This window comes from Culicoides brevitarsis, chromosome 2, assembly GCF_036172545.1.
Source record: "Culicoides brevitarsis isolate CSIRO-B50_1 chromosome 2, AGI_CSIRO_Cbre_v1, whole genome shotgun sequence".
Lineage (NCBI taxonomy): Eukaryota > Metazoa > Arthropoda > Insecta > Diptera > Ceratopogonidae > Culicoides > Culicoides brevitarsis.
Window position 1 is genome coordinate 38963469 of NC_087086.1, and position 18564 is coordinate 38982032.

At 27.8% G+C, this 18564-nt stretch overlaps 5 protein-coding genes and 1 long non-coding RNA gene across 6 annotated transcripts; 3 read left to right on the top strand and 3 right to left on the bottom strand.

The window, feature by feature from the left end:
• On the bottom strand, window positions 1-861 carry LOC134830955 (uncharacterized). Its single transcript, XR_010161983.1, has 2 exons — window positions 724-861; window positions 1-656 (listed from the first exon to the last, which is right to left on the bottom strand). It is a non-coding gene; the product is annotated as an uncharacterized LOC134830955 (long non-coding RNA).
• Window positions 862-1287: 426 nt separating this feature from the next.
• Window positions 1288-1976, top strand: LOC134830278 (uncharacterized). The gene has a single exon (XM_063843701.1). The coding sequence runs from the start codon at window positions 1372-1374 to the stop codon at window positions 1897-1899; it is 528 nt and encodes a 175-aa protein (XP_063699771.1). The 5' UTR covers window positions 1288-1371; the 3' UTR covers window positions 1900-1976.
• A 4788-nt stretch (window positions 1977-6764) lies between these two features.
• LOC134830683 (uncharacterized) lies at window positions 6765-7863 on the top strand. The gene has a single exon (XM_063844239.1). It carries the CDS (start codon window positions 6812-6814, stop codon window positions 7805-7807), a length of 996 nt encoding a protein of 331 aa, XP_063700309.1. The 5' UTR covers window positions 6765-6811; the 3' UTR covers window positions 7808-7863.
• A 792-nt stretch (window positions 7864-8655) lies between these two features.
• Window positions 8656-11270, bottom strand: LOC134832016 (Bardet-Biedl syndrome 1 protein; the record flags this gene model as incomplete). Its single annotated transcript, XM_063845901.1, is given in 4 exon segments — window positions 8656-9355; window positions 10051-10714; window positions 10716-10936; window positions 10994-11270. Coding segments are annotated over 4 exon segments (1794 nt in total), but the record flags the coding sequence as incomplete, so codon positions are not given.
• Window positions 11271-12448: 1178 nt separating this feature from the next.
• LOC134831034 (deoxynucleoside triphosphate triphosphohydrolase SAMHD1) lies at window positions 12449-16604 on the bottom strand. Its single transcript, XM_063844668.1, has 4 exons — window positions 16473-16604; window positions 14759-14966; window positions 14524-14704; window positions 12449-13627 (listed from the first exon to the last, which is right to left on the bottom strand). Exons 2-4 carry the CDS (start codon window positions 14935-14937, stop codon window positions 12692-12694), a joined length of 1296 nt encoding a protein of 431 aa, XP_063700738.1. The 5' UTR covers window positions 14938-14966; window positions 16473-16604; the 3' UTR covers window positions 12449-12691.
• A 684-nt stretch (window positions 16605-17288) lies between these two features.
• On the top strand, window positions 17289-18495 carry LOC134829114 (uncharacterized). The gene is made up of 2 exons (XM_063842111.1): window positions 17289-17566; window positions 17844-18495. The coding sequence occupies exons 1-2, from the start codon at window positions 17289-17291 to the stop codon at window positions 18493-18495; spliced, it is 930 nt and encodes a 309-aa protein (XP_063698181.1).
• The last annotated feature ends 69 nt before the right edge of the window (window positions 18496-18564 follow it).

The window sequence follows — 18564 nt, forward strand, 5'->3', positions numbered from 1 at the left end:
TTTTTTTTCCAATTTTTTTTTAATTTTTTTAATTTTATTTACAATTAATACTTAATTCAAGTAAGGTTTGCGTCATCAAGCGAGCTCAGTGGTCCTCACATCCTTCAAAATTCCCCCGAAAAAATCAACTTTTGAACGATTTTTGTTCCTTCAGAACTGATTCCGTGCACGCAATTGCCAAAAAAATCCCCGTTAACGACGATACGAGGCTATTTTTCGCTGAAAATGAGTCTCCTAACGACATTTGACGACGATTGACATCCAGAGTCGGTATCAGAACGGGTCACTTTCGTTCACAGGAACCTTAAATTCCGCAAGTCGCACGATCTCAAAGCCCGACGACATGAATTTCACCACCGAAGTAGTGCCGCTTTGTGTTTTTTAACTGATACACCTCCAGTTTGCGACGACAAGAGCACCGGAGCGCGTCATCATCGCCGCGTTACAAATTTTTCATAATAGTTGAGCTTACAGACGGATGTCATTAAAGCAAAGTTGTGAAGGCGCAAAGGCAGCACTTCAGGATTTCGCGCATTTTTTCATCAAAAATCGACGAAAAACGCTGCGAAATGAGTCCGCGCTCAGAAATCAACTTCTGATGACGTCATCAATAGCATGAAGATGGATCAAAGTTGCGAGAATTTCACAATGGGCGTCTAAAAAAACAAAAAATTGGATAAAAAATAAATTTTAATTAAATTTTTTTTATTTTAAAATACTTACAGCGCAAAATTCCTTCAAAAAAGCAGCTTTTCCGCCCAAATCGCATCTCTCAGCAACAAAAAATGATGATCTAACACCTTTTTCTATCGATTTTAGGCCCTTTCTACCAAAGCCATGACTGTTCAGAACGTGTTTCAATCGCAGACTGAAGAAATTTGCCGAGAACCGAGTATTTATAGGACAATTTTCAACAAATACATCCAAAAATGGTGAGTTACCGCACAAATACTCGCATAAAAAATCTGAATCATCTGTTTTTGTTGTAGATTGCCGGCTCATTTTTGCTCGAAGGTCGATTTTCGTGCTGAAAAATATCAAAATTATCAATTTTAGTGATTGGTAATGACAGATAAGATTCTAAAAGTACCTAAAACGACACGTGAAATGATAATCATCGAAGATAAAGTCATGAAATAGGCGTCAAAAACATTTCATGAGTCATCGAAATTCCCTTGAACGTGTTTTTGTGTTGGAATTTTGCCGAAGTTGTTCATCCAAGTTCATTTTCGGGCGATTTTTTGCTGTATTAGTGAGTTACTTGCAATATAACTTCCCGTATTTCGCGTTTTTTGGTCAGTCTTCGCTCAAGATTCAAGCAAGAAACAAGTTTTAAGCATTTTTTTAATTAAATTTTTAGAAAAAATCATCATGGCACAACAAATGTACGGACAAATCCCCGAATTTTACGGCGATGGTGACGATTGGAACGTTTATTACGAGCGTTTGGAGCAATTTTTCGAAGTAAACAACATTCCGGACAACAAACGAAGCGCCTTCCTCATCAGCGTTATCGGATCCAACAGTTACAAAACGCTGCGAGACCTTTGTCATCCCACGTTGCCCAAAGACAAGCCCTTTGATGAGCTCTGTGAACTGCTGCGGAGACAATTTTCGCCACAAATTTCCATTTTTCGCGAACGCAGCAAATTTTACAATTGTCGTCAGGAGCCGCATGAAAATGTGACGTCATGGTATGGAAGAGTGAAGAAGTTGTCGGTTGATTGTCGGTTCGGGGATAATTTGGAGATGGTGCTGTTGGATAAATTTATCACGGGATTGAGACCGGGGCAGGTTTTGGATCGACTTTGTGAGGAAAGTGAGACGCTGACGTTGCAACAAGCAGTCGATATTGCCATTAATAAGGAGTGTGCGTTGTTGGAAACGGCTCGAAATTAAGAAAAAAAAGTATTTTATAAATATTTTTAATTGATAAGTGTGATAAAAATAATAAAAAATTAATTATTTAACGACTATTTTTGAGATTTTTATTTATTTTTTGTCCTTTTTACGTCGATTTGAGAAATTTTTGAGGGAAGTATTTAAAAATTTTATATAAAAAATAATTTTTTGTTGAATTTTTTGTAGTTTAAATATTTTTTCAAGATTAAAATTGAATTTTTATTCAAAATTTAATAGATTTATTGGACTTCACATAAAATTTTTCTGAATTAAAAATTTTTTTTATTAAAAAAAAGTTCTTAACTTAATTGTGAGCTTAATTTTTTTGCTTATTTTTTTCTTATGAAAAGTAATTTCGCAACATTGACAATTATAAAAAAGTTTAACTTAAACAATATTTTTGAAAAAAATCAATTTTCAGTGAATTTCATAGGTGATTTTTAATTAAACATAATTCATGTTATGATTTTTGTCATGATATTGACTAAAATTGAAATTTTTATGTAATTTTTGATGATGATTTGACAAAAATTATGTACAAACATTTTTAAAAAATTTCTAAAGAATTAAATTTAAAAAAAAATTAAATGTAAAATTAAATTAAATTAATTTAAAAAATAATTAATATAATAAATTTAATAAAATTAATTTATTTAATTAATTTTAATTTAATTTAATTTATTTTTTTATTTAATTTAATTTTATTTTGTTTAATTTTATTTATTTAAAATTTATTAAAAAAAAATATTTAATTTTATTTTATTTTATTTTTTTAATTTATTTTTTTTATTAAAATTTACTTAATTTTTTTATTTAATTTTCGTTTTATTTATTTAACAATTAATTAATTATTTCAATTAATTTAATTTAAATTTAAAAAATAATTATTTTTATTTATTATTTTTTTTAAATTAGATTAAAAAATTAATACCTGCCTTAATTTTTATTTTCAATTTTTTTAAGAAAAATATTTTTTTAAATTTATTTTAAAATTTTTCAATACAAATTCTTTTACAAAATCAGTTTTAATACTTTTTCAATTCAACATTTTTAATTTTTTCAAATTTCAATCCTCTTGAAGTACAAAAATCCCTTCGATCCTTTTGAATTTTCTCATTTTCTTTAAATTTCAATAATTTTTTCAGAAATTCCATGTTCGTGTCATCAAAAATACAAATCATATGCCCATGTTTTCGTGCAATCACACATTTGTAACCCAACGAAAGATGCAAATCCCCGTATTTGGCTTGCAATCTCAACACTTTGTTGTAATATTTTTCTACTTCTGGCCAAATTTCGCTCCTCAGTTTTATATTAAAGAATTTTTTCTCTACTTGAATCTTCATAAAAATCTCAAAATTTTTCGTTTCAGCATGATGATGATGAAAACCTGCATTTTTTAAGTCCATTAAAAGCTTTTTTCGCAACGAACTTTGATGAAAAACGACTAAAATCTCATCCGGTCGATGGAATTTCCGACAAAAATGACGAAATTTGAAAGTTACGTCGCGATGGGAGATTTCAAGGTTGATTTTTGCAGTTTTCAGAATTGCTTTCAGGACTTCGAAGGGGTTTAAATGGTCTTTCAGCGTGATTCCTTCGATTATGAGACGTAAATCGAGATCTGCTTCAATAATTTCTTCACTTTTAGAACTTTCGCCATTCAAATTTTGTCGTTTTTCCCTGCATTTGTACTGAGTATGTCCTTTTTTGTGACAAAAATAGCAGATTTTCTCGTTTTCTTCCTCTTCCATCACTCGCGACTTGCTCAAACGGGCCCTAAAACGAAATAAAATTACATAAAGTTAACGTTTTGTTTACAAATTCGATGCATTCGTTACTTGTTGTTATGAAATTCGCCGGTATCTCGTACGTCGTGCTCGCCAACAACACACTGCGCAATACGAAATGTTGTGAAATTGCTTGATATAAAAATCGGAAGCGACTTTTCAACTTTTATCAATTATTTTTTAGAGTTTTTAGTGTTAAGACGTTGATCTCAACCGACTGTGATACTAAATTTAAACTAAATTTCGTAAATTTTCATTAAAATTCTCGGAGTAACAACAATTACAACAACAACAAACAGTTTAAAAATGTCTCCAGAAGCCATCGAGTCTCGTGTTCTTCGAAATTTGGACCAAAAACAGAAAATTTGTTACATTTGCAGCAAAAAAGGTCACACCAAATACGAATGTCGTCAAAATCCCTCGATTTCGAATCACCTCGAGAAGCGCCATGACCCCGATATCGAGAATGTCGTGCTAATTATGGAAGGACTTCCGCTCTCAGATGACGTCGATTTGCATGACTTCATGAAAAGTCTCCTGAATTCGCTGAAATTGTCGTTTATCAAACCGGATCAATACTCGATGCGACGTCCTTGGACCCATTTTTGTCGCAAAAATGACGTGAAAATCACTTTCGGCAATTCTGAAACGAAAAAAATATTTTTGGAAGCGGTGAATTCGCAGAAAAAAAATAATTTTACAAAAGATGTTTTTTGTTATTACGGCGAATTTAATGATAAAGGACTGAAATTCACGTACAAGAGGAAGGAATATAAATTGGGATTTCGGGAGGATTTGCCGCATGATTTGGATAAAATGTACACGAAGGCGTTGGAAATTAAGGAGCAATATGGCGTCGATTGCGTCATGATCGGAAGTCAAGGGAAAATTGTGGCACATAAGAAGATGTTTAGTTACGTTTGGTGCAAAAATGAGGAAGAATTGGAAAAGTTGAGGAGGAATTTGGAAAAGGAACATAAAGATCGGGTGATGCGAAAACGGAAGTTGTTGAGAATTGGAGCTGTTAATGGAGGACGATCGCAATGCAAAATTTAAATAATGAAAATTTTTCGCATTATTACGAGATTTTTAAAAAAATAAAAATTTAAAAAATTTAAATGAAAAAATTTTTAAAATTTAAAAGTTTAAAAAAAAAAAAATAAATAAATAAATTGAATTAATTAAATTAAAAATTATAAAAAATTAAATAATTTAAAAAAATTAAAAAATATTTAAAAAAAAATAATTTATAATATTTTTTAATAAAATTAAATACAAGAAGCTGAAAGCTTTACGATTTTAAAAATTTAAAAAAATTAAATTATTAAAATTAAATTAAATTTCTTAATTATAAATTAAATTATTTTTAAAAAATAATTTTAAATTAAATTAAATATTTTAAAAAAATATTAAAAATTTAATTTAGACACAAGAGAAAAAATTACCAAATAAATTGAATTTTTGCTCCTCTCAAAATATTTTTATTTTATTTTAATTTAAAAATTTTCTCTTTTTCAGGTTTTTTGTACTTTTTATGACATTTTATTTTTTAATGAATCAATAAAAATATTAAATATTTAAAAAAAATTTTAGACTTTTTTACAGGATAATCGAAATATTTTTTTAAATATTTATTTAATTGTCATAAATTAAATAAAAAAAAAAAATTTTCAATTCTGTTAGAAATTTTTTAACTAAAAACGTTAAATATTTATTTTAAACAATATTGTGAAATTCATATTAAATTGACAGTTTTGAATCGTTATAAATTTTTTCATTTATTTTCAATAAAATTAAATAAATAAATTTTTTATTTAAGGTAAAATATTTAAAAAAATCGATTTTCGTATTTTTGCTATTTTTAAATAATTTGTCAGAAATTTTCATTAATTTGGTCTCCATATGCGAAAAATTTGTTTGCAGAAGTTAGATAAAATTCATAAAAGACCAATAAAGACTAAAAATAGCTATTTAATTATGCAAATGATTTCATGATGATGTATTTTACAGAAACATTTGCAATTCATGTTAACAATTTTTAAATGAAAATTAAAATTTTTCTACATTTTTTGATAATATTTGTTCCATTTTTTGACTTCGAAAGATATTCTAATGATTTTTTTTAAATTTTTTAATGAAAATAAATTATTTAATATTTTTTTTTTTTTGAATAAATTAATTTAATTTTTTCTTTCTTAAAACGAATATTTAAAGATGTAAAAATATTAAAATTTCTACTAAAAAAATAAAAAAAAAAATAAATTCCTGAAAATAAATAAAAATTTTGCAGACTTGAATGAACGAATATTCAGACAAAAGTAAATTTCAGAACTCATCAAACTTCATAATTTAAATTTCATTAACCTACTTTCTTAATTTATGAATTCTTTCTATTAATTTTATTCATTTTTATCAAAAATTGTTCAAAAATCAACAAACATTTGATCAAATGAGCAAATAATGGGCCGATTTCAGCAAAAAATTATCACGCCATATGACAATTTTCTGCATTCCGATCGATAATAAAGTAATTTGTGTGTAATTAGAGCATTTTTTATCGCTTTTTGCTGAATGACTTACTACTTCACACGATTATTTTATTGATTTTCAGCGTAAAAGTGGTAAACAAACCATTTAGAACACCTAAAAAAATGTTCTTGCCTTGACCTTGACTTCAATTTCAAGAATTTTTGTTCGTTGACCTTCGTTCATCTACAAAAAAAAATATTTTTTACTATATTTCGCCTTAAAAATACTTCTTCTTCATTAAAAACCGAAGAATATTTATCTTTTTCATTGAAATTATCTAAGAATCGCCGTGTAGGAAGCGAATCACACGTAATTTCACAACATTTGCCGGCGTATGTTGATGATATCATACAATTTGTCGCATGACCATAACATCATTCACACGTAAATTCCGTAAAAACATCAAATTTGAGTTACTCCGCTCTGTTTTTACACTATAAACGTGTAAAAATCTGCTTTTGTGTTGGTGAATGAACGATTTCTTCGACAAAAATTGAGTTTTCAGCTCATATCTCGTCAGTTACTCATCCGCTGTTACGTTGAACGGACCAAAATTCCGCTTGGAGACTGAAAAAATCGTAAATTTCGTGATGTGCAGCGCGATGTACGGTCAAATCCCCGAATTTTACGGCGAAGGTGACGACTGGAACGTTTATTTTGAGCGGCTGGAGCAATTTTTCGCCGTAAATGACGTCCCGGAAGCCAAACAAAGTGCATTTTTGATCAGTGTCATCGGTTCCTATTCCTACAAAATTCTGCGGGATTTGTGTCATCCCTCGCTGCCAAAGGAAAAGACCTTCAACGAACTTTGTCAACTACTTGAAAGACAATTTTCGCCAAAAATCTCAATTTTTCGCGAAAGATCGAAATTTTACAATGCCAAACAGGAGCCGCATGAAAGCATTTCGCAATGGTACGTCAAAGTAAAGAAACTTTCCGTCGATTGTCGCTTTGGGGCGACACTGGAATCCGTTTTGCTCGATAAATTCGTGACGGGACTGAGGCCTGGACCGATTCTCGATCGACTTTGTGAGGAAAATGAGTCTGTGACGTTGAAGGAAGCCTTGGAAATTGCCGTTAACAAAGAAAGCGCGCTCGCTGTTGAACTTCCGCCGAATCCAATTGAGTGTTTTGAGTGTTGCATGCCGCCTCCGGACGAAGTTTTATCTAAAAAAGACGAAAACGAGGAAAATTCAGAGGAAAAAAATGAAGAAATTGAAGCTCAAAATGATGACGAAGCAGTATTAGAGGAAAATTTTACCTGCGAAGCTCCACAGCCGCTTCCAATTAAGTGCAAACGAATAATTGTTGATGAGCCGAGGGCTAAAGAACCTCAAATAATGGAACAGGAAGTGCCTCAGATGATGTGTGCTCCAATGGCAAGTGCTCCGATGCCTGAAGAAGTGAGAAGTCGACGAGTGATGAGGAAGGCAATGCAACAAGAACCCGTGATAGAATTAGAAAATGTCGGAGAAGAGCCAATTTTGTACGATGATTATGTCGCTGCTGAGGAAGAGAAGAAAAAGAAAGCGAGACGAGGATGTCGCGGAGGAAGAAAAAATAAAAAACGCACAGAAAATGAATGAATATGTTAATTTTTTAGATTTTAAATAAAAAAAAATAAAGATTTAAATTATATTTTGTCGTTTTTCATTCAATTTTGCTTCAAAAGTTTTTAAACTTTATTATTAAAAAAATTTTTTGTTGATAATTTTTGGAATTTTTCTTTTCAAATTTTTATGAAATTAATATTTTTAATTAAAAAAAAAAAAACTAAAAAAAAAATTAATTTAAAAAAAAAAAAATAATTTAAAATTTAAAAAAATAATACAAAATTAAAAAAAAATAATTTAAAAAAAATAAATAATTTTAAAAAACATTTTTTTTAAATTATTTTTTTTTTATAAAATTTCAACTTTTTTATAATTATTTTTTTATAAAAAAAAAAAATTTCTAAAGTCTAAATTTTTAAAAAAAAATTCTCAAATTTTTTCAATGTATTTTTTTAAAAAATTTTTTACATATTTACTATATAAAAATTTTCAAACTAAATATTTTCAAAAAATTAAAAAAAATATTTTGAGACAATTTAAATTTTTTAAAATTTTCTAATTTTTTTTTTTATTTTTTTTTCAGCTTATAAATATATTTTTTTTGTGACTCTTCTCTTTAAATTATTTGCTCAAAATTAATTCAAAAAAAATTTTTTTTATTTATTTTTTTTAATTAAAATATTTTAAATAAAAAAATAATTAATTAAATAATTTAAATTTACCAAAAAATTTTAAAAATTAAATTTTTTCAAAAATTTTAATTTTTTAAATTAATAAATGAAATAGATAAAAATTGAAATATTTTTTTAAAAACAACTTACCAATTAAATTTGCCTTAAAATACGAAACATTCATTCAATTTTAAATATTTGGCTTTTTTCAAATAACTTTTTACATAAATTTAAGATTTTACGTAAAATTCTTAATTTTTTTTTCTTTAAATTAATTTTTAAAACCCAATTAACGGAATAACCACAGTCGACGCAATTACAGGTTTCGCTTGTCCCGTCTTCCCAATGACAACTTTTATCACTGCATTCTCAGGCGTCAAATCACTCGGCGGCAATCCATCTCGCGGATCCATCACAATCGACACATCAAAGTCCATCTTAACAGGACATCCCGGAATTATCATCGGCAAATACGTGAAACTCCTGTTCAACTCAAAATGTCGATGATCCGCATGCAAAATCAAAAAAAGTTCAAAAGCCTCCCGCTCCGTCGACAAATTATCGATTTGCAGAAAAAGTTTGTACAACGGACCTGTTCCGAGCACTTCGGCAGCGAGTTTTAACGCAACTTGCCCAACGTCGCCCGAAAAGGAGCCTTCAGCTGACGTTATGATGTCGAGCGTTTCGCGTGCCGCATGAAGTCGCAATCGCCAAAGTTCCGATTGAAAAGCTTGATGGATGACGGGAGCGTTGTCGCGTTCACGAATCGTTTGTTCCAAGAAAATTTTTGACTTTTTGGGGATTTGGAGATTGTTGACGGCGGCAGATTGGTTCGCTACAGCTTCATCGTAGGCGGAATCTGTGCTGAATTGTGCTGTTCGTTTGAGGATTTTGATTTGAAGGATGCCAGCTGGAAATATTGAGAAGAAAATTTTGAGGTTATGTTTCATTATTTTTAATTTTTCATTGAAATTTTGTTAAAAAATTTGAATTTTTAGATTTTTATTGAAAAAAAAAGAGATAAACAATTGCTAAAAATTGTCTTAAAATAAAAAAATTCTTCATAATTTGACAGCTTTTTGACATAATTGAAGAAAAATTTGTAAATGTCAATTCAAAAAGTGACCGTTAAAAATTAAAAATTGTTCGTTTTAACCTTAAAAAGTAAAAAAATTGACAAATGTCTTGTATTAAAATATTTAAAGTTTGATAAATTCATAAATTTGATAAAAAAAATTACATTTTATATGAAAAAAATTTTGAAATGTCAATTCAAAAAATTACCGTTAAAATTTTAAAATTATTTTTTTTGATAATTTTAACTAACATTTTTAATGAAGTGTAAATATTTTTATTTTTAATCGAAATTTAATTCAAAAATTTTAAATTTTTTTCCTAATTTTAAAAAAAAAATTTTGACATTAACGAAGCAAAAATTTTTAAATGTCAATTCAAAATAATTCCGTTAAAAAAATAAAAAAAAAATTAATTTTTAATAATTTTAAAATTTTATGAAAAATCTTTAAAAAATATTTTTTTTAATATTTTCAAAAAAAAATTAAATTTTTTCTCTAACATAACCTGAAAAAAAAATTCAAAACTTACTGATTGTCACGAGCACCAAAACATGTTCTTCCTGCCCAAGTCTCCCAAAAATCATCGAACTCACAGTTTCCTCGACATCAAATTCATCGACGAGTTTTTTCTGCAAATAAATCTGAACTCTTCCTCCCTGCAAGGCAACCGCAACGAGCGTGATTCCCAAATGCGGCAAAATAATGTGCGTCATGCAAATCGCGCGTTCCGTCAATCCGACAAACCAAATTTTCTTGCCGCGTTTCGAGTAACACATCAAACTTTTGTCCATGCAAACGACAATTATCGTCTGTTCGATCGGGAGCAAAGCCAGTCCCGTCGCCGGATGATCCAAGCGAATAATTTGCTGTCCTTCCAACCAACCTTTGCGCAAAATGCAGATCGGACCTTCGCGTGTCGAGATCACCATGTTGTAGTCGACGTCAAATAACCCGGAGGCGGAGACCAAAACCGGCGTCAATTGAAAGGCACAAACTTTGGCTTGTTGCAGGACCGTAAATGCCGTCGAATCGAGGATAAAAATGTCGCCCGACTCCGCCGCAACTGCCAAACACATTGTCGCTTTTGGTTCTGTCGAGTTTTTCGGGAGTGTCGTCATCGCTGTGATGTTCGATAAGCGCTCCAGTTTCGTCGTTAAGTTGGATTTTATGAAATCGTGACGTTTTTCGGGCGGCTAAACTCAACAATTTTTGCGATAATGACGTCATTTGGTTCGTTTCCAAGCCATTCGCGAGCGTTTGACACAATTCGGCGATACTTTCAGACCCCGCAGTTTGAAATTGTTGCCAAATATCACGTTCAAGAGGCTCGATATCCATGCTCGGGAGCGTATATTTGAAATATGGCTTCAAATTTCGATATAAAAGCACCGAAGATCCCAAAGCAACAGCAATAACTAAAAGAAAAATTCAAATTTTTAAAGAAAAATTATGAAAAATGTTAAAATTCTTACTCGGAATTTTGGGTTCGTGTTCGTCAATGTACAAAATTGACACGCCACAGGCAAATCCAGGCAATCCGCGTTCACTCATGAGAGTTATTCCTTTGAAAACCTTCAATTTTGCCTTTCCTTCGAAGTTGTTCGACATCTCGGCGGCAATTAATTTGAAATATCCGTCGTTCTTCAAGTCACAAAGAGCCAAGCAAGAAGGTAAGACGTTAACCAGAGGAGTTGTTCCCTCCATTTGAGCGTCGAGCCATCGTTTCTGAGTGCTTTTTGTATCTCTTAATAAAATATTTTTAATTTTTAAAGAAATTTTAGTGAAATTTAAAGAAAAAAACTTACAAAAGTGACATTTTTTTGATTTTTTCGTGCCAACTGTCGAACAATGTCTTGTTTAATTCGTTGTTACCGTCGTTACGAAAAGATGTTTGCGCATGCGCAAAACTTAACTCTTTCATGAATGAGTGAATATGAAGCAACAAGTGAGTGAATTTTTGTTGATGTCAATTTTTTTTATAAAAATTAAATAAATAATAAAAAAAATTAAAATAAATATTAAAAAATAAAGAAAATTTTTGAAATCACTTTAAATTAAATTTAAATTAAAATTTCAAAAAACCCTTAAATATTGGAAATTTTTTTTTCTTAATTTTAATTTTTTAATTTATTTAATTTTATTTATTTAAAAATAATAATATAATTCAATTAAACCATAAAGCATTAAAAAATTTTAAAAAATTAAATTTTATTATATTTTTATTAATTTTTAATTAAAGTAAGTTTTTAATAATTTTCAATTTTTAAGAGTTTTTTGAAAATTTAATTTAATTTTAATTTTTAGGTTTTTAAAGTTTAATTAATTAAATTTATTATTGAGGAAATTTTGACTTTTTTCAAGCATTATAGGATTTTTTTTAATTTTTAAAAATCATTGGTAAAAATATTGAATTTAATTATTTTTATTTTAGGTATTTCAAATATTTAAAAAAAAAATTATTTAATTTTTTCATTTAGTATAATTTATAATTTAAATTTGATAAAAAAATTAAATTAAATAAATTTAATTCATTTTTTAAATTAAATTAAATAAAAGTTTTAAATTTTTTTTAAAGAATTTTTGAAATATTTTTGGTTAAATTTAAAAAAAATTAAAATTAAATTAAAAAATAAAATTAATCAATAATTTATTTAATTAGGTAATTTTAAAAAATCTAGTTTAAATTATAAGATTTTTTGTAAAACTATTTTTTTTTTGTTTTAATTAAACCGAGAATTAATTAAATAAATTAAATAATTAAATAAAAACCTATTTAAATATTTTTAAAAATTCTCAAATATAAATAAATAATTTTAAAGATAAATTCTGTTGATATCTTAACGATTTTTGACAAAATTTAAAAATTTCCTTCAAAGAAAAGACGTTCAAATTTTTAATTTCGGCAATTCAAATCGTTTTATTGCCATTTTTATTTATTAAATCGAATAACGACAAACCATTAAAAACTAAAATATAAACGACTTTTCTTTTATATCTAATTTGCTCTTTAAAGGCAAAAATTGCAACCCTTTTTCATTTTTTTTTCAAATGAATAGCGACAGAACTTAAATATTTACCTAACTTATACATAGATAAATAATTATTGATTAATTATTAAAAAAATATATTAATTTTTTTTTTAATATTTTTTTAGTTTGAGGTACGATTTTCTACTCTTTCGAGTTCGAATTCAGCGAAAGGTTGTTCACGCTTTCACTCAAGCCGTTTACTTCGTCAGCTTCTTGCGTGTCTTTTGCAAAAATTAAATACTCTTCGTAGTAAGCGCAGCGTTTCGGGAGTTTTTCCACGGGCGGCGCAACTCGTTGTCCATCGTCGTCGTGAAAAATGATATTTTTCGTCATGAACACCGAACTGAGAGGTATGCGTTTTTGTACTTGGAAGAAATGCGGTCCAAATTTTTCGGCAATTGCGGTGACATTCAAGGGTGTCGGCGACATCCAAACCAATTTGTAAAAATCCCCCGCATTGAGTCGCTTCAACAATTTTTGCGCCTCGTGCATTTTGGGGTCGTCACTCGCTTGAATCAACATCGTGACGCTATCCGTGAGCAAAAGCCACTTTTCGAGATCTTTATGCAACTCACTCGGTTTCATGCCTTTGATCGTGAATCCCGCTTCTTCCGCCAACATCAAGACGTCGATCAACATTTGCTCAATTCCGCGCACTTGAGGTTCCTGATAGCAGAAAATATGAAGCGACGCACGATTTTCGAACATGTTGGAGAGTAGCTGATAATCGTCGATGTGATAACTGATGTGCGCGACATCATTTAAATCTTTGGTAATGCGGCATCGATCGAAAAATCCGGCAAAATCGAGGATTCGGATGTTGCCGCGAAGGTAATAAGCGTCGCGGAGGATGTAATCTTGCTTGTCGACGTCGATACTTGTGGCTTTGTTCGCGACAATTTCCGTTAAGTACATTAAATCGGGCGTGAGGAGGGTTTTTAGATGATCCAAATCGCCGATGATGAGATTTTGGATAAGCTCGATGCCATAAAGATGCTCCAGACGTTCCTCCGAGAGACGGATGTGATCGTATTTGGCGAAGAAATGTTTGACCAAGTCGCCGGAAGTTTGCTCGTGCTAAAAAAAATAAAGAAAAATTTCGTTAGAAAAAAATTTTTTAAGCCCAATGCACATTTTCGAAAATTTATCCCGAAGCAAAATTTAAAAAATTTAACCAAAAAATATTTTTTATTTATGTCCAATGAATAATTTAAAATGAATTCGTATTAAAAAATTTAAAATTTTTGCCCCATGAAACATTTTAAATTTTCGTCTCAATGCAAATTTTAAAAATTTTATTTTAAAAAAAAAATTAAAATTACAAAAAAAAAAAATGAATAAAATAAAAATTTAAATAAAAAAAATAAAAAAATTTTTAATAGGAAAATTTTTGAAATTTTACCCCAATGCACATTCAAAGTAGTTAATTTAATCCCGATGAAAAATTAAATTATTTTTTACCTATTGCAAATTTTTAATTTTTTTTTTCCAAATTTCGTCGACATTTAATATTTTAATGATTTTTAAATAAATGCCCATTGAAAATTTGAATTTTTTTGCCCCAATGAATATTTTAAAAATTCTTCCCCAATGCAAATTTAAAATTTTTAATACTCAAAGAACAATTTTAATATTTTCTCTCTGTATATTTTAAATTTTTTGTTAAATTGTTAATTTCTTTAAAATTTTTTACCCATTGCAAATTTTTAAAATTTGTCCCAATAATTTTTTTTAATCTTTAGAATTTTTAACCTATGAAACATTTCAAATTTTCGTCCCAATGCACATTTTAAAAATTTTATTTTTGTGATAATATCTTCAAAATGCGGTAAAAATTAAAAAAAATAAAGATTTAAAAAAAAAATTAAAAAAATAATTTAAAAAAAATAAAAAAATAAAATAAAAAATAAAAATTAAAAAAAAAATTTAAAAAAAATAAAAATTAAAAAAAAAAAAAATAAAAAAAAACTTACACTCCATTCCTCTGATGGATTCACAGCATGTACGTAATCTTCCCACATATGACTAAATGGTCCGTGCCCAAGATCGTGAAATAATCCCGCAATAGCAACACATTTCCGATGAATGTCACTTATTGTCACGCCCGAGTTCTGTTCGAGCGTTTTCATCAATTTCAGTGACAAATAACAGACGCTACAATAAAAATCAATTAAAATTTAAAAAAAAATCAAAAATTAAATTTCTCACCCCAAACAATGTTCAAATCTCGTGTGAGTTGCTCCAAAAAACACCCGCGAACTGGATCCAAGTTGCTTCAAATTTCGCAATCTTTGAAATTCTTCCGTGCAAATGAGTTGCTTGACATATCCAGGATACTCGACTTTGCCGTGAATCGGGTCGACGAAGCAAAATTTGTTGTTGTCCATGGCAGTGATTTGGTTACAAAAAGAAGAAACTGAAAGAAATTTAAAGTTTTAATTTATAAAAGTGAAAAATTGATAAGAAACATTGCATAAACAGCAAAGCTGTGTTGACAGAATCAATGACAAAAGATTCGATTGTATTTGTGGTTTAAATATTTCCCCATGTTTAAAAATTTCTTATCAGAAAAAGAAGTATTAGAAGACATACAAAGTAATACAAAAATAAATAAAATGAAAAATACAATGTTATGTTTAGGGAGGTCTTCTTTTAATTATAAGGTATTTATAATTTTTTTCACAAAATTTATTAAAAATTTTAAAAAATTTTTTAACAAGATAAAAAAAAAGTATTTCTGTAATATGTAGTTCAAAAAAGTTTTAAAATCATAATTTTTCGTCAAAAATTTTAATTAAAAATTTCTTAGAAGAAAAAAAAATTTTTTAAATAAATTTTTTTAAATTAAATAAAATAAATAATTTTTATCAAAAAAAAAAAATAAATTTTTTTTTTTATTTTTAATAAAATTTTAAGTGAAAAAAAAAACTAAAATATCTTCAAATTAAAAAATTTTTTGAACATGTTTTTTTAAGAATCTAATCTGATTTTTTTTGTTTTTTATGTTACAAATGTGCAGTGCATTGACTTTACCCGTCATTAAACAATCGCTAAATTGATAAGAATAAATATTGATATCTATTAAATTTTATAGATGTTTTTTTTTTGCAATATTTTTATTTTTTTTTTGCTCATCAGATTAATATTTGTTAAAAATTATTTATTGACTTTTAAAATATTAATTAATATTAAAATTTATTTATTAAAAAATGTTTTTTCTGCAATAAAAAAATATTAAATAAAATTAAATTTAAAAAAAAATAATTATTTTTAAATATTTTTCTCTATAAAGCGATTTTTTTTTAAAATGAAAACTTTTTTATTATAATTTCTTCCGACTTAAGACAAAAATCTGTTCTTTAATTTACAATTTTTTCTCATAAATCAAAAAATTCTAAATATTATTATTAATTGTTCATAATAAAAATAAACATTTTCTTAATAGAAATTAAAAAAAAAATCGAAACAAAAAATTTCATTGTTCAACTTTGAAAAATATGAATCACTCATAAAATACTACGTTCGCTTAATTTTTTGTTTAACCTTTTATTGAAATTTAATCCTTACTCAATAAAAAAAATCATAAACAAAAAAATATAAACAACGGTATCCATGACGAAATTCGAGGAAAGTTAACCAACAAAAACAAAAAAAAACGTAATTTACTCTACATTTTGTCAATTAAACACGATAAACTCGTAAAATAGCCACTTGCCACAGAAACATGACTTTGTTGCATTCATTTTGCAATAGTGCTTGATAATTAAATAATAACTGCATTCCACAAGTTTACTTTTTTATATTCACAGGAAAACAAATTATGAAAAATATATAAGGAAATATTTACTTTTGATTTTTTTTTCTGAACTTATCAATGATTTTTTTAAAATTTATTCTAATAAATTACACAAACTGCACTTACTTCTGAATACTTGGCGACGCGGAGGGGGTCTACATGAGACCAAAGACAAGTCACGAATGATGAAAATTGAATAAATTCTATTTTTTTCTTTTTCTTTTGATCACTTCGCTCATCAGCTGCGATTTGTTTACGTTACATGAATGAACGGATGACAAGAGGTTCGTTCGATGAGCTTCGATGTGAGGAGTCAACTTGATAATTTTTTGAATTTCGTTATTTTTTTTTGTCGTTATATTTAGGTTTGTACTTTTCATAAATTTATTTAAAATAAAAAAAAAATGAATTATTAATTTTAAATTATTTATTTTTTTTATTAATTATATTTTTAATTTAATTAATTATTTTTTTAACAAAAATAATTTTAATAAAAATTAATAATATTTAATTATTTAAATAAATTAAATTAATTTAGATAAACTTAATTTTTTTCATTAAAAAAATGGCATTTTATAATAAAAATTAAAGAAATAATTAAAAATAAATAAAAAAAAATATTTTTAACTAAATAAATTTTAAAAAAATAATGAAACATTTTTATTCAGTTCTTAAATTGGATTCTGATCGACATTGAATTTCTTAATATATTTTTTTTAATATTTATTTTTTAATATCTGTGTTTGCGAAAAATGTTTCAAAAAATGATATTTGTTTTTTTTTCTACAGCAAATATTTTCGACAAAGCCTTAAAAAAATTCAAGATAAGAAAAACCCGAAACTTGTTTACATATTTGCAAAAGATGTACGAATTTTGGAAGCTTTCGTTTAAAATGAGCAAATTTCGGCAGATCAAATTCAGTTTTTTATCGACCTTGCAAAATGAAGGTTCAAATAAAAATTCTTCTGACACTCGTTCAACTTTTCGTTCTTGCTTTTGGGCAAGAAAATTACGAAGCAAACATCGTTTTTGTCGTTCATAAGGCAGGATCGGCAAGCTTCACGTCTGATTTTAACAATAATTCTACTTTGTTGGAAGCCTGTCCTAATACCGCGAACCTTACAATTGTAGTAACAGACCCGGGATATGATTTTTCAACAAATTTGATCAACGCTTTTCATACTCATCGTGGCGGATGCGTTATGTGGATGGATTTTTCGTAAGATTTTTTATTTTTTTTTTTCGATGTTCATTGATTTTTTTAATTTAATTTAACTTTAATTAATTAATAATTTTAAAATACTTAACTAATTTAATTATTTTTTGATTTATTTAATTTTTTAATAATTAACATAATTATTTTTTTATTTTAATTTAATAAAATTTTATTTTAATTATTTTTTTTAGTTTTTAATAATTTTATTTTTTTAATTTTTTTTTATTTAATTTTTATTTTTTAATTAAAATTAATTTTTTTTTAAATTTTATTTTTTTAGGTATTACAAGCCAGCAGGTTTCCCCGCAAGTTATGGAGGACTTTTTGCTCACTACGAAGGCATCAACGCAGTTTTAGTTCGTAAATTGTGGCAACTCGAACAGCTCGGATACGTTCCTGCCGATATTCACATGTTCGGTTTCAGTTTTGGATCTTATCAAGCAATAACTGCTGGTTTCAGATACGGACCCAAAAAAATAGGTCGTATCGATGCCTGTGATCCTTCTTCCGATACTTGGGTAGCAAATACTACTCCAGTTGCCTTCCAACATGCCAACGATTCCGCAATCGACGTTCAATGCATTCACACAACCGCCATTTTGGGAACAACGAAGCGATTCTGTCCGAAAAGTATCAATATGGGAAAATGCGGAACTCAACCTCTTGAAATTCTTTCGTTTCAACAGAGTCACGAATTGTGTGTTATAGCGTACATAAGTTCTTTCACGAATAATTTTAAATTGGTTTCGAAGGCGCAAATTCAGACTACATATTCTAAACCATTTTTCCCAGTTACGTGCACCAATCAACAACATACGCCAACTTTGCCATCGTCGCCAGCTTACACGATGGGATATCGTTTCGATTTTTCACTTCCGGATGGAGAATATTATGCAGATTTGAAGAAAGATTCGCCTTATTATGTTGTTTAATTTGCATTTTTCCGAAAGTTTTAAAATCCTTCTAAAAAATTCAGAAAAAAAAATTAATTCGAAAATAAT